Below are 19396 nucleotides of genomic sequence, written 5' to 3'. Positions count from 1 at the left end.
TTGATCGGTTTATGAAGACTGACAACACCTAGAACCAACACCAAAAAAAGATGTCCTCTTCATCATAGGGGATTGGAATGCTAAAGTAGGAAGTCAAGAAATCACCGGGATAACAGGCAGGCATGGCCTGTGTCAGGGTGGACACTGAGCCCATAGAATCCCAGAGTAGTTCTGATTCTGAGGAAGAGGAGTAGCTCCTGGGAGAGGAGCGCGCTCTTTCCCAGGGCCAACAGCTGACAGAGTTTCCTCCCACTGGCATTCCTAGCTTGGATAGTAGTCCTGGGAGTGACAGAGCGCGGGAAGCAGACTTGATGGGCGCGCGACGACGCAGAGAGCGGCGCCAAATGGAGGGCGCGGGTAGGAGGCATAGTGCCCGGTTGGCGTGCAAACAACGGCTACGCCCAGAGGATCCAAAGGAAAAGGGGAGGGACTCTCCCTAGCCCATAAGTTCAGGGTCTGCCAGTGATTCTCCTTCAAACGGGGACCAACTGTTCCAACTGAGGGCGTAGGTACTCTGCTGCTCATACCTAGTTGCTAACAGTAGCGTTGTTAAGTTGTAAAAGAGGAATAAAGCTTCGAAAAGAATCCCTTGGTCTGTGTCTGGACTTGGCTACTGGATTAGACTGAGAGAGGCCTCCAAGGAGCCTTTGACACCTTAGTGTACAAAATGAAGCAGGACAAAGGCTAATAAGAGTTTTGGCAAGAGAACCCACTGGTCATAGCAAACACCCTTTTCCAACAGCACAAGAGGCGACTCTACACATGGACATCACCAGATGGTCAATATCGAAATCAGATTGATTATGTCCTTTGCAGCCAAAGATGGAGAAGCTCTATACAGTCAGTAAATCAAGACGTGGAGCTGACTGTGGCTCAGATCATGAGCTGCTTCTTGCAAAATTTCGGCTTAAATTGAAGAACGTAGGGAAAACCACTAAACCATGCAGGTATGACCTAAATCATATTCCTTATGAATATACAGTGGATGTGAGGAATAGATTTAAGGGATTAGACCTGATAGAGTGCCTGAGGAACTATGGACGGAGGTCCGTAACATTGTTCAGGAGGCAGCAACGAAATCCATCCCAAAGAAAAAGAAATGCAAGAAAGCCAAGTGGCTGTCTGATGAGGCTTTACAAGTAGCTGAGGAAAGAAGGGAAGCGAAAAGCAAGGGAGAAAGGGGAGGATATATCCAACTGAATGCAGCTTTCCAGAGAATAGCAAGGAGAGACAAGAAGGCCCTCTTAAATGAACAATGCAAAGAAATTGAGGAAAACAACAGAATGGTAAAGACTAGAGATCTCTTCAAGAAAATTGGAGATCTCAAGGGAACGTTTTGTGCAAAGACGGGCATGATAAAGGACAAAGAAGGCAGGGACCTAACAGAAGCAGATGAGATTAAGAAGAGGTGGGAAGAATACATAGAAGAACTATACAGGAAAGAACTTAATGTCTCTGATAGCCATGAGAGTGCAGTCACTGAACTTGAGCCGGAAATCCTCGAGAGTGAAGTCAAGTGGGCCTTAGGAAGCATTACTAACAACAAAGCTAGCGGAGATGACAGTCTTCCAGCTGAGCTATTTAAAATCCTAAAAGATGATGCTGTTAAAGTGCTGTACTCAATATGCCAACAAATTGGAACACTCAACAGTGGCCACAAGACTGGAAAAGGTCAGTTTACATTCCAATTCCAAAGAAGGGCGATGCCAAAGAGTGTTCAAACTACCGTACAATTGCGCTCACTTCACATGCCAGCAAGGTTATGCTCAAAATCCGACAAGCTAGGCTTCAGCAGTATGCGAACCGAGAACTACCGGAAGTGCAAGCTGGGTTTCGAAGAGGCAGAGGAACTAGAGATCAAATCGCCAACATTCGCTGCATCATGGAGAAAGCAAGAGAATTCCAGAAAATGTCTATTTCTGCTTTATTGACTACGCTAAAGCCTTTGATTGTGTGGATCGCAACAAACTGGCGAATTCTGAAAGATGGGAGTACCAGACCACCTTACCTGTCTCCTGAGAAACCTGTACGAAGGTCAAGAAGCAACAGTAAGAACCGGACATGGAACAACCGATTGGTTCAAAACTGGGAAAGGAGTACGACAAGGCTGCATATTGTCTCCCTGCTTATTTAACTTATATGCAGAGTACATCATGAGAAATGCCGGGTTGGATGAATCACAGGTTGGAATTAAGATTGCCAGGAGAATTATCAACAACCTCAGCTACAGAGACGATACCACCCTAATGGCAGAAAGCGAAGAGGATCTAAAGAGCCTCTTGTTGAGGGTGAAAGTGGAGAGTGCAAAAGCTGGTTTGAAACTCAACATTAAAAAAACGAAGATCATGGCATCTGGCCCCATCACTTCCTGGCATATAGAAGGGCAAGAAATGGAAGCAGTGACAGATTTTACTTTCTTGGGCTCCAAGATCACTGCAGATGGTGACTGTAGCCATGACATTAAAAGACGCTTGCTCCTTGGGAGGAAAGCTATGGCAGACCTAGACAACATAGTAAGAAGCAGAGACATCACCTGCCGACAAAGGTCCGTCTAATCAAAGCTATGTTTTTCCCAATAGTAATGTATGGCTGTGAGAGCTGGACTATAAGGAAGGCTGAGCGCCGAAGAATCGATGCTTTTGAACTGTGGTACTGGAGAAGACTCTTACGAGTGCCCTGGACTGCAAGGAGGTCAAATCAGTCCATCCTAAAGGAAATCAACCCTGAGTGCTCATTGGAAGGACAGATACTGAAGCTGAAGCTCCAATATTTTGGCCACCTAATGCAAAGAGAAAACTTCCTGGAAAAGCCCCTGATGCTGGGAAAGATTGAAGGCCAAAGGCGAAGGGGACGGCAGAGGATGAGATGGCTAGATAGCATCACTGATGCAATGAATATGAATTTGAGCACACTCCAGGAGAGAGCAGAGGACAGGAAGGCCTGGCGTGCTATGGTCTATGGGGTCACGAAGAGTCGGACACAACGACTGAACAACAACAATGCCAGTGTAAAAGCTCTACACTCTTCTGGACAGGGATGGATAATTTGCTGGCTTATTTGGCTGGAGTGCTCTGTCAAACGTGGTTGGGAGGTTAGGCCTAGGTCATGTTGGCATTCAACATCAACTACATTGCTTGAGGAACACTCTGGCCTTATAGCCAAAGAGAGAAGGTGGCCGCAAGAGAATCCATCTATCTGGAGCTTTTCACACAGGTTTGCTTCTGTATTGACTGCAAATTATCTTGTAGGGTTAGCGAAGCTAGAGCAGTTGGGAGAAAGATTAGTTTCAGCAAGAAATCAAGGATAGCGAGCCAGGCTCTAGTTTCGACTTCCTGAAGGCTGGTCTCCAGTTGCTTAGTCCTCCCATTGCTTTTGGATATAGGGCTATGCAAATGAAGGCATGCTTGGTTCCCTTCAGTGGAAGGAGTCTTCACCAGTTCCAGTCCTGCCTCTGCATAGAAACAGCAGGGCCCTATAGTACTTCTTATACTAGGGTTTAAAACTGTCAGATACGCTACTGTATTGCTAGCACTACCATCCAGCAAGTTTGTATATATCGGTGTAGACTTCTTAAATGTAACCTTGTGTTACAGTAGTGTGACTTGAAGCAGGACAGGCTGGCTAAATGTGTACACGAGTGAAGCAGCACCAACAGTGCCAATGTTGTGTTAGGATAACTCTGAAAAGGAGTGGGGGTGACAGTGTCCTGCCTGGTTCTTTTAGGGTGCAGGGAGTGGCACCATGGCCAAGCTGTGCTGGGACTGACTTGGGTGACTGGGTGAAGTGAGGCATTCATAGATCAGAATCATAGGGTTGGAAGGGGCCAGAAGACCATCAAGTCCAACCCCCTGCTCAGTGCAGGAAGCCTGATTCCCAGGCGGTCCCCATCCAAGTACTAACCAGGGCTGACCCTGCTTAGCTGACAAGGTCAGGCTATTGTATGTCCCAGGAGCTAAACCATTCATAAAGTTTCAGACTGCTTAGTATGGAAATTCAAAAGATTTGACAAAATGTGCAGTTGCCGAGTCTGTGGTACAAATACTGAATGCTTTCATTGTGTATTTAAATGGTTCTCCCTTGCTGTTAAGCATCAAGATCCCATAGAACAATGTATCATCCTTTTCAAATCTGGGACCAGTGCTTACTTGAGCCTGAACAGGAAACTATTATGTGTATATCTCACCTTTCCTCCAAGGAGCTGAAGTCAGGGCACAAGAGTTTCTCTCATTTTTATCTTCACACCAACCTTGTGAGATACTAGTGAGTTCTATGGGCAAACAAAGATTTGAATTCTGGTCCCCTTGTTCCTACTGATACTAACGACTACATCACACTGCCAGCTTTATGGTTTGTGAAACTTGAATGCTTTTTTCAGAGAGGTAGCTGGAGGAAAATTCTGAGAGTGCCTTGGACTGCAAGAAGATCAAACCAGTCCATACTCCAGGAAATCAAGCCAGACTGCTCACTTGAGGGAAGGATATTAAAGGCAAAACTGAAGTACTTTGGCCACATCATGAGAAGACAGGATACCCTGGAGAAGATGCTGATGCCAGGGAAAGTGGAAGGCAAAAGGAAGAGGGGCCGACCAAGGGCAAGATGGATGGATGATATTCTGGAGGTGACAGACTCGACCTTGGGGGAGCTGGGGGTGGTGACAGCTGACAGGAAGCTCTGGCGTGGGCTGGTCCATGAAGTCATGAAGAGTCGGAAGTGACTGACCGAATAAGCAACAGCCATTTTAGATCATTGCAGCAAAACCAATGAGTCTTGTGGCACTTTAACAAATTTATTCTGGCATAAGCTTTTGTGGCTACGCCACCTCAGATGATGGCAATAAAGGCATCATGTTGCTATTGCTGCTGTGTAGAGGCAGATGCTTAACAGATTAAAAAAAAGACATGCCAACATCCCAGTCCTTATGAAGAATCTGTTTGCAAGCCTCATTGCTCAAGGCGCTATGCTTGCCTGCTGCATACCATGTTCATATTCTTTGTTGGGGCCTTGTCCTCCACTCCTATAAAAGCCAAGGTGGCGATCAGGCTCTTGCTTGGGAGGTGCGCTGCGACAGGTTACACATAGGCTAGGTGCAAACTCTTTAAAATATACCCCAGCAGTTGGGAGGGGGAAAAGAGAAATGAGAAGCTGGTTCTTGCATAGTGCAACTTGTACGCAAAACCAAACTGGGGATGCTTCAGCTGTTTATTCACACACTGCATCATGAAGCTATGGCGCTCGCTGCCACAACATGCGACTGGCTTCCATGGCTTTAAAAGGGGATAAGCCAAATTCATGGGGCTGGGGGAACCATCGATGGCTGCCAGTCGTGACAAGCGTGGTGTAGTGGCTGGAGGGTTGGACTGGGAGTCCGGAGATCAGGGTTCTAGTCCCCACTCGGCCACGGAAGCTTGCCGGGTGACTTTGGGCCAGTCACAGACTCTCAGCTGAACCCACCTCACAGGGTTGTTGCGAGGATAAAATGGAGGAGAAGGGTTACGTATGCTGCCTCTGGTTCCTTAAGGAGGGGAAAAGGCAGGATATAAATGAAATAAACAATGGAATAAATAAAAGCGGGCCCCTGACTTGGCTCCCTGCATTGAGCAGGGGGTTGGACTGGATGGCCCTGTAGGCCCCTTCCAACCCTACTAGTCTATGATTCCATGGAACAAAATGCTGCTGTTCAGGGCGGCAGCCATCCCGTGTCTCCTGTTCAGGGCGGCAGCCACCCCGTGTCTCCTGCCTCAGTACACCACTCCACCCAGGCTTCCGCCCAGCAGTCTGTGGCCACCGGCCCCGTTCAGCCGTTGGGTTCTTTTGTCCCCCGGCGCCCGATGCAGCGGCGCCAGGTGGCAGAAAACGACTGGAACTGAGGGCAGCGGAGGCAACGGTTGGGCGGCTCCCTCCCTCCCGTAGGCCCGGCCTCGTCGTAGCCTAGCAACCGCCGAGGGGAGGGGAGCGGAGCAGGAGGAGCGCGCGCGCGCGCGCTTGCGCACTCCGCAGCCTCCCTCCTCCCGTCTCGCCGCGAGCCCCGTGACGCAGCCAGGCTGCGCCAAACGCGCCGGACGTGCCGTCGCAACTGCTTCCGGGTCGGAGCCGGCGCTATGGCTGCTGACACGCAGGTGGGTGCTGCCTGAGGGGGGTGGGGGAGACCCGTGAAGGCAGCGGGAGAGAAGAGGCGAGAGCCGCGACTCCTCCTCGCTCCCTGGGCGTGAGGGGCCGGGTGTTCTTCTCCGCCTCTCCTGTTCTCCGCCTGCCCCCGCCACGCCGAGCTTCACGGCCGGGCAGGGTTGAGGCAGGGGTCCGCCCGGCCTATTTCCCGGTTCCCTCTGAGGAGAGCAGCAGAGGCGCCTCTCTCGGAGCTGCGAAGCAGCGCGCGGAGATGCCTCGCGCCGAATCAAGCCATGGATCCGCTTAGCTCCGTATGGTCCACGCCGGCCCTTTCCCACCCCGCTGCCCTTCAGATGTGTTGGACCACAACTCCCATCACGCGCAGCCAGCAGTGGCCACTGCAGCCCAGCGCTTGTGTCCAAGCTGTGGTCCGACACATCTAGAGGGCAGCGGGTGGACTGGCAGTGGCTCTCCATTATTCCAGACAGGATTGTTTCCCCAACGTACCCGGAGACGCCCGAGCCTGTGGCCCTTCCCTCGTCCTCCGCCATCGGGGTTTGTTTTCCTGCCCAAGGGTGTTACCTCTCAGAAGGAGCACCCGTCCAAGGGGCTCTTCCCTTTACTTTGTTTATTATAAGAAGTGGCCAAGGAAACATACTTAAGGTCTTCCTCCATCCAGTGTCATGTAGTGGTTAGTGTGTGAGACTAGACCTGATGAGGCTTGGGTTCAAATTCACATTTGACCATAAAATCCTGGGCCAAACACAAACTCTCAGTCTAACCTGTGGCACAGAATTAAAGGGAGTGGGGGAGCAGCAATGTATGCCTCTCTAGTTCTTTGGAGGAATGATGGTACATTCTTCATGTTGCTGTTCTGTTGTAACAGTTTTATTATTAATAATAATTTATTAATAATATTTAATCATCATTGACTTCAGTAGTGCTATATATGTACATGACACTTTAGAAAGAACAGCTTTGCCATGTCCTGACTCCAAGGGATTTACCGCTGAAATAGAATAAGGGGAATAACAGAGGAAGGGGTGGGAAATGGAGGCAGGGATAATAAGCAGAATATGTGATTATTTCAATTATGTATGCTCTGGCTTACTTACAACGTAATACGCTATTGGGACTAGGGTTGTTTCAAGTGTGTCCTGAAAATTGTAAATGCATGACATAAATAAAGTGAATCCTCATGGCAGCCCTGTGAGGTAGGTTAGGCTCATTGGTTGTCCCAAGGTCATCCAGCTAGCTTTGTAACAGATTGGGGATTCAAACCTGGATCTTTTCAGCCACCACCTGATCGAAGTTTAACACTCAGTTCAGGAGTTCAACATAAACCACACTGACTTATTTCTGTCAGATGAGCTTTTGGCCCTTCTCTTGGATGTGGCTTGATTTTCTGGTGTTCTGAGGGAATTGGCTCTTTTGGGACTCAGTTTCCCCATTTGTGAAGTACGGATTGCTCAGCCTAACCTACCTAACAATATAGTTTGTGGGGGAGGGGAGGAGGAGGTCATGGCTTCTTCTTTGACTATCTTGGAATAAAACAAGGATAAAATGTGATAAAGAGCAATGTATGAAGAAGTTAATAGGTAGGGTTTACTACCTATTACTTCCATGGCCTCTCTTGAACTTGTCATTTTGTATAATTGATCTGCCTGTAATTCTCTGTTGTGGAGTTCCTTCTGTAGGATCATCACATTGTCTCTTTCATCATTGTACAGTTCCTGCTTCTCCCAAATGCTCTCTACTTATCATTCCTTCCACTGCTTTGAGAACATGTTGACTTTCTCAAAAGCATTGTCACCTCTTACCTCTGTTACTTTTGCTACTCCTTAGATTTTACAGTTCCCACCTTAAATTCCTTACTACCCCCAAGTATTGGATGCCCTGCTATCCCCTCAACCTGGCTGCCCCACTTTTCCTGAGACTTGTCTTTATGACACCTCTGCTCCAGTTTTTTTTGCCACTGAGTGCCTGTAGAGGAAGTTGAAAGATCTGGTTGAATTTATATGTGTTAAATCATATACCCGCTCCTCCTTTATGGCCACACTTGGAATAGTGTGTACAGTTCTGGTTCTCTTATCTCAAAAAGGATAGTGTAAAAATAAAATTATGCATGGTGTGGAGAAAATGGGATACGTAATTTTCTCTCTGTCTCATAGACTACAACTTGGGGTTACGCAATAGAACTGATGGGAAGTAGATTCAGGACAGTCAAAAGAAAGTATTAGAATCATAGAATAGTAGGGTTGGAAGGGGGCTACAAGGCCATCGAGTCCAGCCCTCTGCTCAATTCAGGAATCCAAGTCAGAGCATCTCTGACAGATGGCTGTCCAGCCTCGTCTTGAATGCCTCCAGTGTGGGAGAGCCCACCACCTCCCTAGGGAATTGGTTCCATCGTTGTATTGCTCTAACAGTCAGGAAGTTTTTCCTGATGTCCAGCCGGAATCTGGCTTCCTTGCTTTCTTCTGTGCTTCTGCTTTCTGCGACTCATTTCTAAGCTGTTTCTATGTGTCTAATAGTTTGTGCAGTGTTTCCAGTGTGGGGGATCTCTATCACTCTCCCTCCTGCCCCCATATCTTTGCTGGGGTTCCTTTGAGCTCTGTTGTGCTTTTACATGCTCCCTCCGGGTGAGCTCACCAAAGCCCATACCTATATGTAATTATATAGGCCAATGGCATTTCATAGTCCTCCTCCTCTCTCTGAATCTCCCAACTGCTGTTCTGATATTTCTACTTGAATATAGAACCTCCTTGGCTTACTGGACCTGCATGTTTTTCCTATCTTGGGGGGGGGGCGGGTTGATGGAGGTGGGGGCACACAGCACAGCTATGAAATGGGAGGTGTGTGATTGCCTGGATGTGTTTTTCTTATTGCCTAGGGATGTCTTTAGCCTTTTTTCCATGGACAAAGCTTAAGATCAGTTAAAGATCAGATAAAGATCAGTTTGAGAAGCAAATTAGACAAAGGATCTGTTTAGAGAAGTTGTATTAGTGCTACCTGACTCTTTGAATGTAATTGCAGTGTCTGTCATTAAGTTACTCATGAGTAGAACAGCCCTTCAAATAAGGCCATACTAGTCTGCTTCGTATTTTACTAGCTGCCCTGTCCACACATGCTCGTGTTAGTCATCCATGGCTTAAAAGAAACCAGCTTTTGCTGCTTGATTGCCTGGTGGTAATTCTTACTTATCAGGCCAGTGCTGGAATTATGGGTGAAAATGTAGGGAGGCCCTTTATGAAATCCCCAAGCCCCATCCCATTACTCCCCATTATTGTAGCCAAATCATGGGCCTGCCATGCAGCCTTTGAAAAATAGTATCTAAGGGATCAGTTGCAAATAGTAAAGGGGGGTGGCGGCCCTTTCTGCCCCCATTTAATTTGAGCACTGTTTCAGGTAACTGGTAGGGCTGAGAAAGAACTGCCTGAAACCCTAGCAAGCCATTGCCAAGCTGGGTAGACAGTACTCAGTTAGGTGAATGAGTGGTCTAACTAAGTATAAGGCAGTTCCCTATGAGTATGTACAGTAGCATGGGTCTATCCTTTTTTTTCTTTTTAAGTATTCTTGGTTTGTTTGGCTGATCTGTGAGTGTGTTCCTTTAGTTGTCTATTGCACCTGGAGGGACTGAACAAGAAACTATTCTACCCCACCCCACCCTCTGAATTGGCTGTTTAGGTTTCTGAAGCACTGAAGAGATTTGCAGTGAAAGTAACCACATCTAGCGTGAAGGAAAGAAGAGAGATCCTCGGTGAACTTGGAAGATGCATCACTGGAAAAGGTATTCACGTTCCCCACAAAAGCACTGAATACTGAGAGGTTCAGCCATTGGAGGCCTCTGGGCCAAATGAAGCTCCTCATTGATGCCAGTGGAAGCTTCCTTCCTGTGCCAAATAGTAATGGGGGCCCAGATTTCATCAGGAGTGCAATGCAGGAGGGAAGATTTACCTCCACCGCCCACCATCCCCAACACGCTATGGTTCCAGTTGTGACTGTCTTCCCCCAACAGCTACTACTTACAGTAAAAATGATTGCAGTGTTAAACCTTGTGTGTAACATCACATGTCATTTGGTCTTGATTCACCGCTGACGCTTTGGGGTCAATTTGTTTCAGATCTGCCGGAAGGCACGGTGAAAGGCCTCTGTAAGCTGTTTTGCCTCACTCTGCATCGATACAGGTAAGAGTGTGGGGTCAGAGCATCAGTCCTTCGATTCAGACAAAACCTCTCTGATTTGTGTAGAATCAAGTAGCCTGCATAGAGCAGGGGCGGGGAACCTTGCGCCCGGAGGCCAAATCCAGCCCTCCTAAGTCCCCAATCTGGCCTTCTGGGGTTCCCCAGGTGGCCACGCTCCTTTCTCCCAACCACCAATCATTTGATCGTTTCCTGGTTTTTGTGCAGTTTTTCCCCATTTTAAAAGGTTGAAATGCTTCTCCTATGGCTTAGTTACTGGCAGTAAGAATTTTAGGGAGCAATCCTATTGGGATAGGCGGCCAGCTCCAAACTCGGAGGCGACCACCTATGCAATGCAGAGCGGATGGAGTGCAGAGGGGATCTTCTCTGCACTCCAGCTGGAGCAGTTCAGAGCAGGGGGTTCTGGCTGGACGACACATAAGAAGCATCGTAACGATGCTTCTGCCATCTCCTCCCCTGGGAACATCCCCTTTCCTCCTGTTCCACACTGCTCTTCTGAGTGCGGAGCCCAGGATGATCCGCACCGCCTACAAGGCAGCATGCGAGGCGGCAGGGAGGTGGTTTTCTGGCAATCAACCTCGGAGCATGGGCTCCGAGGTTGGTTCTTGAAAACCAAAAAATCCTATGGCCATCTAGCAGCTGTCTAGTGGCCATAGGATTGTGCCGTTAAGCTCAAATAGGCTGGTATTTTTTTTTATTTCCCCCCCACCCCTTTTACTTTCAGCTCTGACCCCTTTGCCTTCAGCCCCACCCACCACTAGAATAGGCCCCTTCTCAGAGATTGGATTCAGCCCACAGGTTGAAAAAGGTTGCCCACCCTTGCTATAGAGAAATGGGTTCTTGGGGGGCGGGGGTGCAAGACCTAATAAGTCAGCCCTTCACTATAGAAATCTATGCATTTATTTTTTTTCATTCAGTTATGTTCTGCTTTTCCATTTAAAATATATCTGAACTGGATTATGCCAATCAGTCCAATTAAAACTGCCCAGAGAGCGTCGGCTATTGGGCGGTATAGAAATTAAATAAATAAAACAATTTTAAAAATCAGGTAAAGGCAGATTGAGTAATTTGCATCCCTGCTGTTTTCAGTCTAAAAGCCTTGGAGAATAAAAAGGCTTCAGCCTGATGTACACCAAACTGATGCCCAGCTGATGCGGCAAGTCTGGCTAGAGAAAGAAGGTGTTCCATAAATGGGAAGCCACCACTTTGAAGGCCTTCTCTCTGTTTACTGCTGCTGGATGCTCATAAAGGCTGCTGTTGCTAAACTGCTGATAAGAACACAAGATAAAGCAGTAAAAACAGATTCTTTTAAAGCAAGCTGGTTTCAGTTAATTAGATATTTGAAGTAAGGCTGCAAGCTTCAATTGATAGAATAATCAACTACAGCTTTTTTAAAATTGGCAGGTCAATTTTAATTGGCAGAACTGCAAGTTATGAGCATACTCACTCATGTTCTGAGGCTACTTTGGTTCCAGTATGTTTCTTTAATAGGAAATGGAAATCTGATGAAGTGGACTGTAGTTCATGAAAGCTTATGCTACAATGAATGTGTTAGCCTTTGAGGTGCCACAGGACTCTTAGAGCACAATTCTATGGAGATAGATGTCAGCCTCCAAACTCATTGCCTATCCAATGCAGGGCAGCTGGAGCTCTGGCTGCCCTGTATTTTCAGCTAGACACGCAATTTTGGAGTGGGAGTCAGGGATGCCGTGCTGCGCATATGAAGCCTCATGAAGTGGCTTCCGCGGTCCCCCCCGCCCCCTTTTTGCCCTCTCTGTGATCCGTTTCCAAGTGCAGAGAAGTAGCTGGCATGGAGAGAACTGCGCCAACTAGGTAGGGGAAGGGGCGGGAAATGTGGTTTCTGGGAACCGAGGTTGGAGCCCTGGCTCTGACCTCACTTCCCAGAAACTGAAAAATCCTATGGCCCTCTAGACAGTGTCTCGTGGCCATAGGATTGCTCCCTTAGTTAGTTTTTCTGCAACACACTTAACATGCTTACCCCTGCGGAAATTATTAAAGCTAGTTTTATCATATAAAAATGTGTTGTCACCCTTCTTTATCTCATTGTAAAATTACCTTCTACTTCATTCAATACCTGAGAAAAGGCACCTTGTTGAGGTTCCATGATATGTAGATGTATTTAGTAGGCTGATCTGCTAAATGGCAGATTATTACTAAACTAGACACTTTTGAACTGCGGTGCTGGAGGAAAATTCTGAGAGTGCCTTGGACTGCAAGAAGATCAAACCAGTCCATACTCCAGGAAATAAAGCCAGACTGCTCACTTGAGGGAAGGATATTAAAGGCAAAACTGAAGTACTTTGGCCACATCATGAGAAAACAGGATACCCCGGAAAAGATGCTGATGCTAGGGAAAGTGGAAGGCAAAAGGAAGAGGGGCCGACCAAGGGCAAGATGGATGGATGACATTCTGGAGGTGACGGACTCGACCTTGGGGGAGCTGGGGGTGGCGACGGCCGACAGGAAGCTCTGGCGTGGGCTGGTCCATGAAGTCACGAAGAGTCGGAAGCGGCTGAACGGATAAACAACAAAGACTGTTGAAGAAGCTTTGGATCAAAATCTTAAGTATGTGCAGCCGGTTATTATTCCTTTAATCCCTTAAGCTTGTTCTCTCGTCAGAGATGCAGCATCCCGCAGAGCCCTCCAAGCAGCCCTTCAGCAGCTTGCCGAACGCCAGCCAGAAGCGACGGCAAAGAACCTTCTGCAATCCCTGCAGTCTTCGGGAATCAGCAGCAAGTCTGGAGGACCCAGGTGAGAGCTGAGTTCAGTCCTGTTGCGACTTGGGGAGCCACGCCTTGGAAAGGTGGCTGTCCGCTTCTCTGTCTTGCCTTGAATACAAGCTTTGTTCTTGTGAGAGGGCTCTCCAGTGTTTCTTGGCTTATTTTGATAGAGCAGGTGAGACGCTGTTTTAGCGGGGCGGGTACAGTTTTCTTTTGAACATTGCTGTTCAGGATGGGAACTTTTTGCCAAAGCTGTACCATGGAAATGCATACTTCCCTTTCCCCACTTTCCCCTCCCATAAATTCCTGCTAACCCTCTTTTCTGTGGTTTAAAGTTAGTTCTGACTATTTCAAAAACTAGTCAGACTAGACTAGACTGAGGATATTCTAATTCCGATCAAGGCTTCTCCTAAATGGTTCTGAAGTGGGAATCCTTTAGGATGGGACTGGGCAACTTCAGAGGGTTGGCAGGACTGCATTGGCCAATCCAGAAACTTCTTGGGCTGCACCCTCCCCACTGCAAGGGGTTATACCATTAGAAACCAAGCAATTCTGCTAGGAAATGAAGCACCAGGAGAGTGCGGGCCCTGTTTCCCAGCAGAATGAGGCTCCTTGAAGCTTACTAAACAGCTGTTTGGCAGGCTGTTGGAAGCACATTCAGCTGGGAAACAGGGCATTTGCTCTCTGAGTGCCTCATTTCCCACCAGAATCACTGGGGTTTCAGGGCTGGTGGTAGTGGCAGGGAGCGGGTGAGGACCACACGCGGCCCACAGAGCATGTGTTCCCAACTCCTGCTTTAGGAGCACACGTAACCAGGGTTTACCATTCCTTGAACCAGGGTTGATGAAAGTTAAGTAATGCCAAACCATAGCAGAGGGGGAGAGGGTGAATTCTCATGAAAAATGGGAGGAGGGTGGGTGGGACGATAGGGCCTATGCGCCGTTTTGTGGCCTGTTCCCTAAATCACGGTTAGCATTCCGTCTGTATTGGCCTTAAGTGGGGTCAAGGGGCGGCAGGGCAGAATCCAAGGGAAAAAAAGACTACGGCTCAACAAGAAAGAGCAAAAGAAGGGTGGGGAAGGGCTGTCGGCGTTAAAACAAACCGAGAAATGTGGCTGGCCATGATTTGCTGTGGTTGGTGTGTATTGTTTGGAGTCACAGGCTCATTTCCTTTGTTCCCTTTTCTGTCAGTAAAAGCAGTGGATCTGCCGCTTTGCTGGCCCTGTCCTGGACGTGTCTGCTTGTTCGCATTGTCTTCCCCACGCATGACAAGAGACAAGGAGAAACATGGGAGAAACTAGTAAGAATCCTTGGCCTTGGTTTTGATGTGTGTCCTTTGACTGCAAGTTACCTATAGTAGGTCCATGTACTGTTGCCATTATTGCCTGGTTCGGACTTCTAGCCCTTGAGGGGTGAAAATGCCTCAAAGCTGCAGTGGGGTGTGGACCACAGATGACAGTGGGCGAACCTGTGTAGGCACCACATCACCAGTATGAGGGCATGAGGTGTGCCTGTGTGGGAAGGAGGCCTCTCCTCTCGCCACATATAGGCTCTGCAACTGGACATGGGCAGATGTCTGTTTTTTACCAGGACACCAAGGTCCACCAGCTGGAGCCACATGCAAAATTCAGAGGGTGGAGCTTTCGAATGTACCCCATGCGTTATATCCTGGGATGATTTGCATATGTCAGTTTTCCCCAGTCTGGCTGGGGGATTCTGGGAGTTGTAGTTCAACACATCTGGAAGCTGCCAAGTTGGGGAAGATTGGCATTGACAAGTACAAATCTGCATCTAATTTAGTATAAATCAGGGATTCTAACAGCTTCATTGAGAGGGGTTGGGGTAAGGTCTTTTGCTGCTATTATTAAACAGTTGGGAGTTGGAAACACTTGCAGATCTACCACAAATCATCCAGCAATCTGCTAGTAGATACTGATCTACCTTCTAGACACCCCTACTCTATGCACTTTAGTAGTTTATGTGAATAGGGTATTGTTACCCCCTTATCATTCTGCTATTCCCAGGCCGTGGGTATCTCATGAATATGAGAGATGTTTTTAGTGTGTGTGTGTGTGTGTGTGTGCGCGCGCGTGTGTGTGTGTGAGGGAAGAATCAATGAATCAATCTCCCATAGTCATACATGCTGAGAACAGCTGGCTGTGGCTGTATATTTATACACCCTTGCTGTATGACAGTATGCAAAGCTATCTGCTTCATTTACGCTGTTGCCAAACAGTGAAACAGACAGAACGGATTTAACATAATCTGCACATCCCTAGCTGAAAGTGCCTCTTGCCTGTGACTTCACTCATGTGGGAGTCGGTGAGTAGACATGCTTGCCCCACCCTGGCGCCCTCCAGATGTTTTGGCCTACAACTCCCATCACCCCTGACCATTGGCCATGCTGGCAGGGCTGATGGGAATTGTAGTCCCAAATACCTGGAGGGCGCCACCTTGGGGAAAGCTGGAGCAGATGGAGCCAGTGTTTCTGGCCACTCCGCCCTTTCTCAGTTTGCAATATGGCCCCAGTTAAGAATTAGTTGCTGGCCAGGGATATAAACAAATCCGAGATAAGCTCAGGGATAGGTTCAGAATCCATTGGGGATAAGTGATTGTTTATACAGACTCTCTCTCTCTCTCTCTCTCTCTCTCTCTCTCAGGTGGAAGTTCAGTGTTTGCTTTTGTTAGAAGTTCTGGGTGGTTCTCGCAAGCCTGTGGTGGACGGAGCAGTGAAGAAACTGAATAGACTGTGGAAAGAGGTGAAGTACATGTAGTGGATTTGATACTGAGAGAACTGGCGAGGAGTTTTAGTGAGCTCCCACAGCTGCATCCTGTATAGTGTGTTAGATGCATAGAGACCTATGTAGTCCTAACACAGTGAGCAGATTTTAGCTAACCAAAAGGTAGGCCCCTTGATGGGCAGCTTTTCTAGTGTGCCTCTTCTACACTCGTAATTGGTACCAAGCAAGAACAGCTCCATAGGTCAACAACTGTACATCTGCCAGGTTCCCTCATCCCTCTAAGATAAGGGAGTAGCGTTTTATCTCGCCCATGAGCTGGGAGGCTCCCCCTCCTATACTGTAATGTTGGGGGCTCTTTCTCACAGGAAAGACAATTAATTTCTCAGGCACTTAATTTCCTCTTTGAGAGAGAGGACTATATAAGCTGAGAACAAAGCAAACCAATTTGGTCTCGTTCCAAAGGGGAGCGTGCACTGCCAGCCTTGAGAACTTTTGCCAGCCCCGGGGGAACATCCCCTATATCTTGGGGACCTAGATATACAACCAGCTGTGGCAAATGTGCCTGCTTTGTCAACTGAAGGGACGTGAGCTTTCTTTGTATATTCTTTCTGCCATCTTTATGTAATCGATAAACTGTACAACTGATCCATTTGTGGCTTGTCTCACTTTGGGCGGTTCCGAATCTAGTTTAATTGGGACTTAAGTCAATCAGGATCCCATAAATCAGTACAGTATATCTTCTGAAAGTGTGACCCAGGTCATGATGATTTAGGCCAGCCTTCTCCAACCTGGTGCCCCCCAGATGTTTTGGATGACTCCTGTCATACCCCTGCCAGTATGGAACAGAATGCCTCGGGATGTGGTGGCTTCTCTTTCACTGGAGATATTTAAGCTGAGGCTGGATGGGCATCTGTCAGGGGTGCTGTGGCTGCACCCTGCAGTGCAGAGCCTGCATTGAGCAAAGGGTTGGACTAGATGATCTCCGAGGTCCCTTCCAACTCTACTATTGTACGATGGGAGTTGCAGTCCAAAACATCTGGAGGGCCCCAGGTTGGGGAAGCCTGATTTAGGCCCCCTTGCTTTAGCTTCCTGACATGCTGCTTGTTTCCTCTCCTCAGAATCCTGGGCTGGTGGATCAATACCTCTCCGTCATCCTTGGCCTTGAAGCCAACCAGGGCTATGCAGCCATGCTGGGCCTGCTTGTGCAATTCTGTACCAGCCAGAAAGAGCTCAGCATCATTAACAGATACAAGGCAAGTATGGAGCCTGGGCTGGGCACTGGAGAAAGATGTGACTGGTTAGCAGGTTCCCGGCAGTGGTGCAGGCTGAGGTTGTACCCAGGAGATAGAATCAGCAAGTGGGACATAAACAGGCTGGGCTGGCTCCAGGATTGCAGAGGCCTTTGGCAGAGTGCTGTCCTGAGGGCTGCCATCTTTATTTTTCTGAAAAGCAGTGCCCCTGACCTTCAGATTCTGGTGCATTGTGGCTCCCTTTTTTTAACCCAAAATGTTCCAGGACCAGAAATTCTTGCACGTTTGTTTTTGGAAAATAAAGATTGCAGCTGTGTGGCCACCAAGGGGTCTGGAGTGGGGCCTTGAGCAGCGATGGGCCTCCTCAGGCATTACCAGTGGTGCCGGCTCCAGTGTGGTGTTGCTGGGCATGTAAACAAAGACGACATTGCGTTGGGGAAATGCCTTAGTACAGGGTTGGGCAGAAGGCAGTGCTTCAGATGTTTTGGACTTCAACTCCTGGCATTCCTGACCATTGGCCATGCTGGCAGGAGCTTATGGGAGCTGGCCCAAAACATCTGGAGATCTGCCTTTTGTCAACCCCTGTCTTGGTACATCTTTGTTCTTTGACCTTTGTTCTTTGACCATGGTGTAGAGAATGTGGATAGGGAGACATTTTTCTCCTCTCATAATACTAGACCCAATGGTGTTGTTCCATGAGGCTGATTGGTGGGAGATTCAGGAGAGATCAAAGAAAGGACTTCTTCACATAGCACATGGTTAAACTATGGAATTCAGTACCTCAGCATATAGTGATGGCTTTAAAGCAGGGGGGTAGACAAATTCATGGAGGAGAAGGCTATCAATGGCTACTAGCCCTGATGGCTATATTCTACCTTCAGTATCAGAGGTAATATTCCTATGTACACCAGTTGCTGGGAAACATGGATGGGATGGTCCTTTTGCACTTGTGTCCTGCTTGTGATTTTCCTGTGGGCAGCTGGTTGGCCACTGTGTGAACAGAATGCTGGACTCAATGGACCCTTGGTCTGATCCAGCTTGGCTTTTCTTATGTTCTTTGACCTTGTTGGACGGGGCGGGGTATATTGTTGCATGAGTGTAATGAGTGTTCCTGCTTGTTCAGAGTGCCCTCCTTGATTTCTACATGAAGACGATCCTGATGAGCAAGACAAAACCTCAGAAGCACCTGCTGGTGAGAGAAATCCCTGTCCCTGCAACTAAGCCAAAAAATTACCAGCCCACCAAGTTTAGCCTGCCACAGCAAATGCAAAACAGAGTCTTGTGGCATCTTATAGACAAACAGATCTATTTTGGCCAAAGCTTTTGTGGACTGTGGTCTACTTCATCAGATGCATGAAGTGTTACATGTGGTTGTGGTGGGGGAAGTGTAAACAGTGAGATTAGAGGGGAATGAAATGCAGAAAGTACAGACAGTGATAATTCTGGCCCTTCACAAAACAGTTGTTTGGTGATTACACATATATCTGTGCATTGCTTGGTTCCCAGCATTCTACTATTTTTCTGTAGTCACTAATATGCCTTAACATAAACTTCCTTAAGACATCTGAATGGCTGTTATAGAAAAGAGAATGCTGGACTTGATGACCTTTGGTCAGATAGATCTATTCTGGCCATTCTCCCTACTTGTTGCTATTCAGAGGTCCAGACATTGAACTTCTTTGCACATAATGCTATCCCATCGTTTATTTAACCCATTGATTGTTGAATTCTGGGTTGACATGATGTGCAAACTCAGCTGTGCTAACAAGCCATGGTTTGTTAACTACGAACAGCCCAGAAAGAGACCCATGTTTTTTTGTTGGGTTGTGAAGTCTGGGTTTTTTAAACCACGGGTGGTTGTTGCATGTGAACCCAGAACCATGGGTTGTTCATGGGTAGTTTTGCCAGGCTACAGAGACAGCGGGCAAGAGTGGTAAAAATAAACAGCTGTTCTGTATGCCAGTACTACAATGTTGCAAAGGCATTTGCAATACAGGAAGGGAGCGGATGAAGGAGGAGGGAAACAACCCAGGGACTGAACAAACCCAGGCTTGTTTTTTCAATCATCCATCAGACAAACCCCGGTTAGGGCAACAGATCATTATGTGCAAACTAGATCAGAGGGTGCTTTCCCTCTCTTTTCACTAGGAGGCAGGTTCCAGGTTGGTGTGAGGAAGACATCCCTACAATGGGTTAACTCCCCCTCTTGCCCAGGAAAAGCAGGGACCATGTGGCAGAGTTCTGTGTAGTCTGCTGGTCCTAGACTCCTCCCTACCAGTTCATCCCTGCTTTTCGCCCAGGACATAGCTTCTCTCCTATCTGCTGCAATTTTCTGCAACTCAGTCCTCGTCAACTATTCTA

The 19396-nt window shown here is 47.8% G+C and overlaps 1 protein-coding gene across 2 annotated transcripts in view; it reads left to right on the top strand.

Annotated features, from left to right (window-relative positions):
- The first annotated feature begins 6029 nt into the window (after positions 1 to 6029).
- GCN1 (GCN1 activator of EIF2AK4) overlaps positions 6030 to 19396 on the top strand; it is a 91863-nt gene continuing 78496 nt past the window's right edge. Inside the window, exons 1-8 of one of the 2 annotated variants that reach the window (XM_084820490.1) lie at positions 6030 to 6116; positions 9790 to 9892; positions 10226 to 10289; positions 12945 to 13076; positions 14236 to 14344; positions 15705 to 15803; positions 16904 to 17038; positions 18159 to 18227. In XM_084820490.1, the coding sequence (XP_084676616.1) occupies positions 6099 to 6116; positions 9790 to 9892; positions 10226 to 10289; positions 12945 to 13076; positions 14236 to 14344; positions 15705 to 15803; positions 16904 to 17038; positions 18159 to 18227 (729 nt within the window). In that variant the 5' untranslated portion in view covers positions 6030 to 6098. The remainder of the gene's footprint in view (positions 6117 to 9789; positions 9893 to 10225; positions 10290 to 12944; positions 13077 to 14235; positions 14345 to 15704; positions 15804 to 16903; positions 17039 to 18158; positions 18228 to 19396) is intronic. The other variant, XM_084820489.1, reaches the window with a different exon arrangement.

Source organism: Heloderma suspectum, chromosome 13 (assembly GCF_057233095.1).
Source record: "Heloderma suspectum isolate Gila_16-S chromosome 13, 16-S_ref, whole genome shotgun sequence".
NCBI lineage: Eukaryota > Metazoa > Chordata > Lepidosauria > Squamata > Helodermatidae > Heloderma > Heloderma suspectum.
This window is presented reverse-complemented; position numbering and strand designations above follow the sequence as displayed.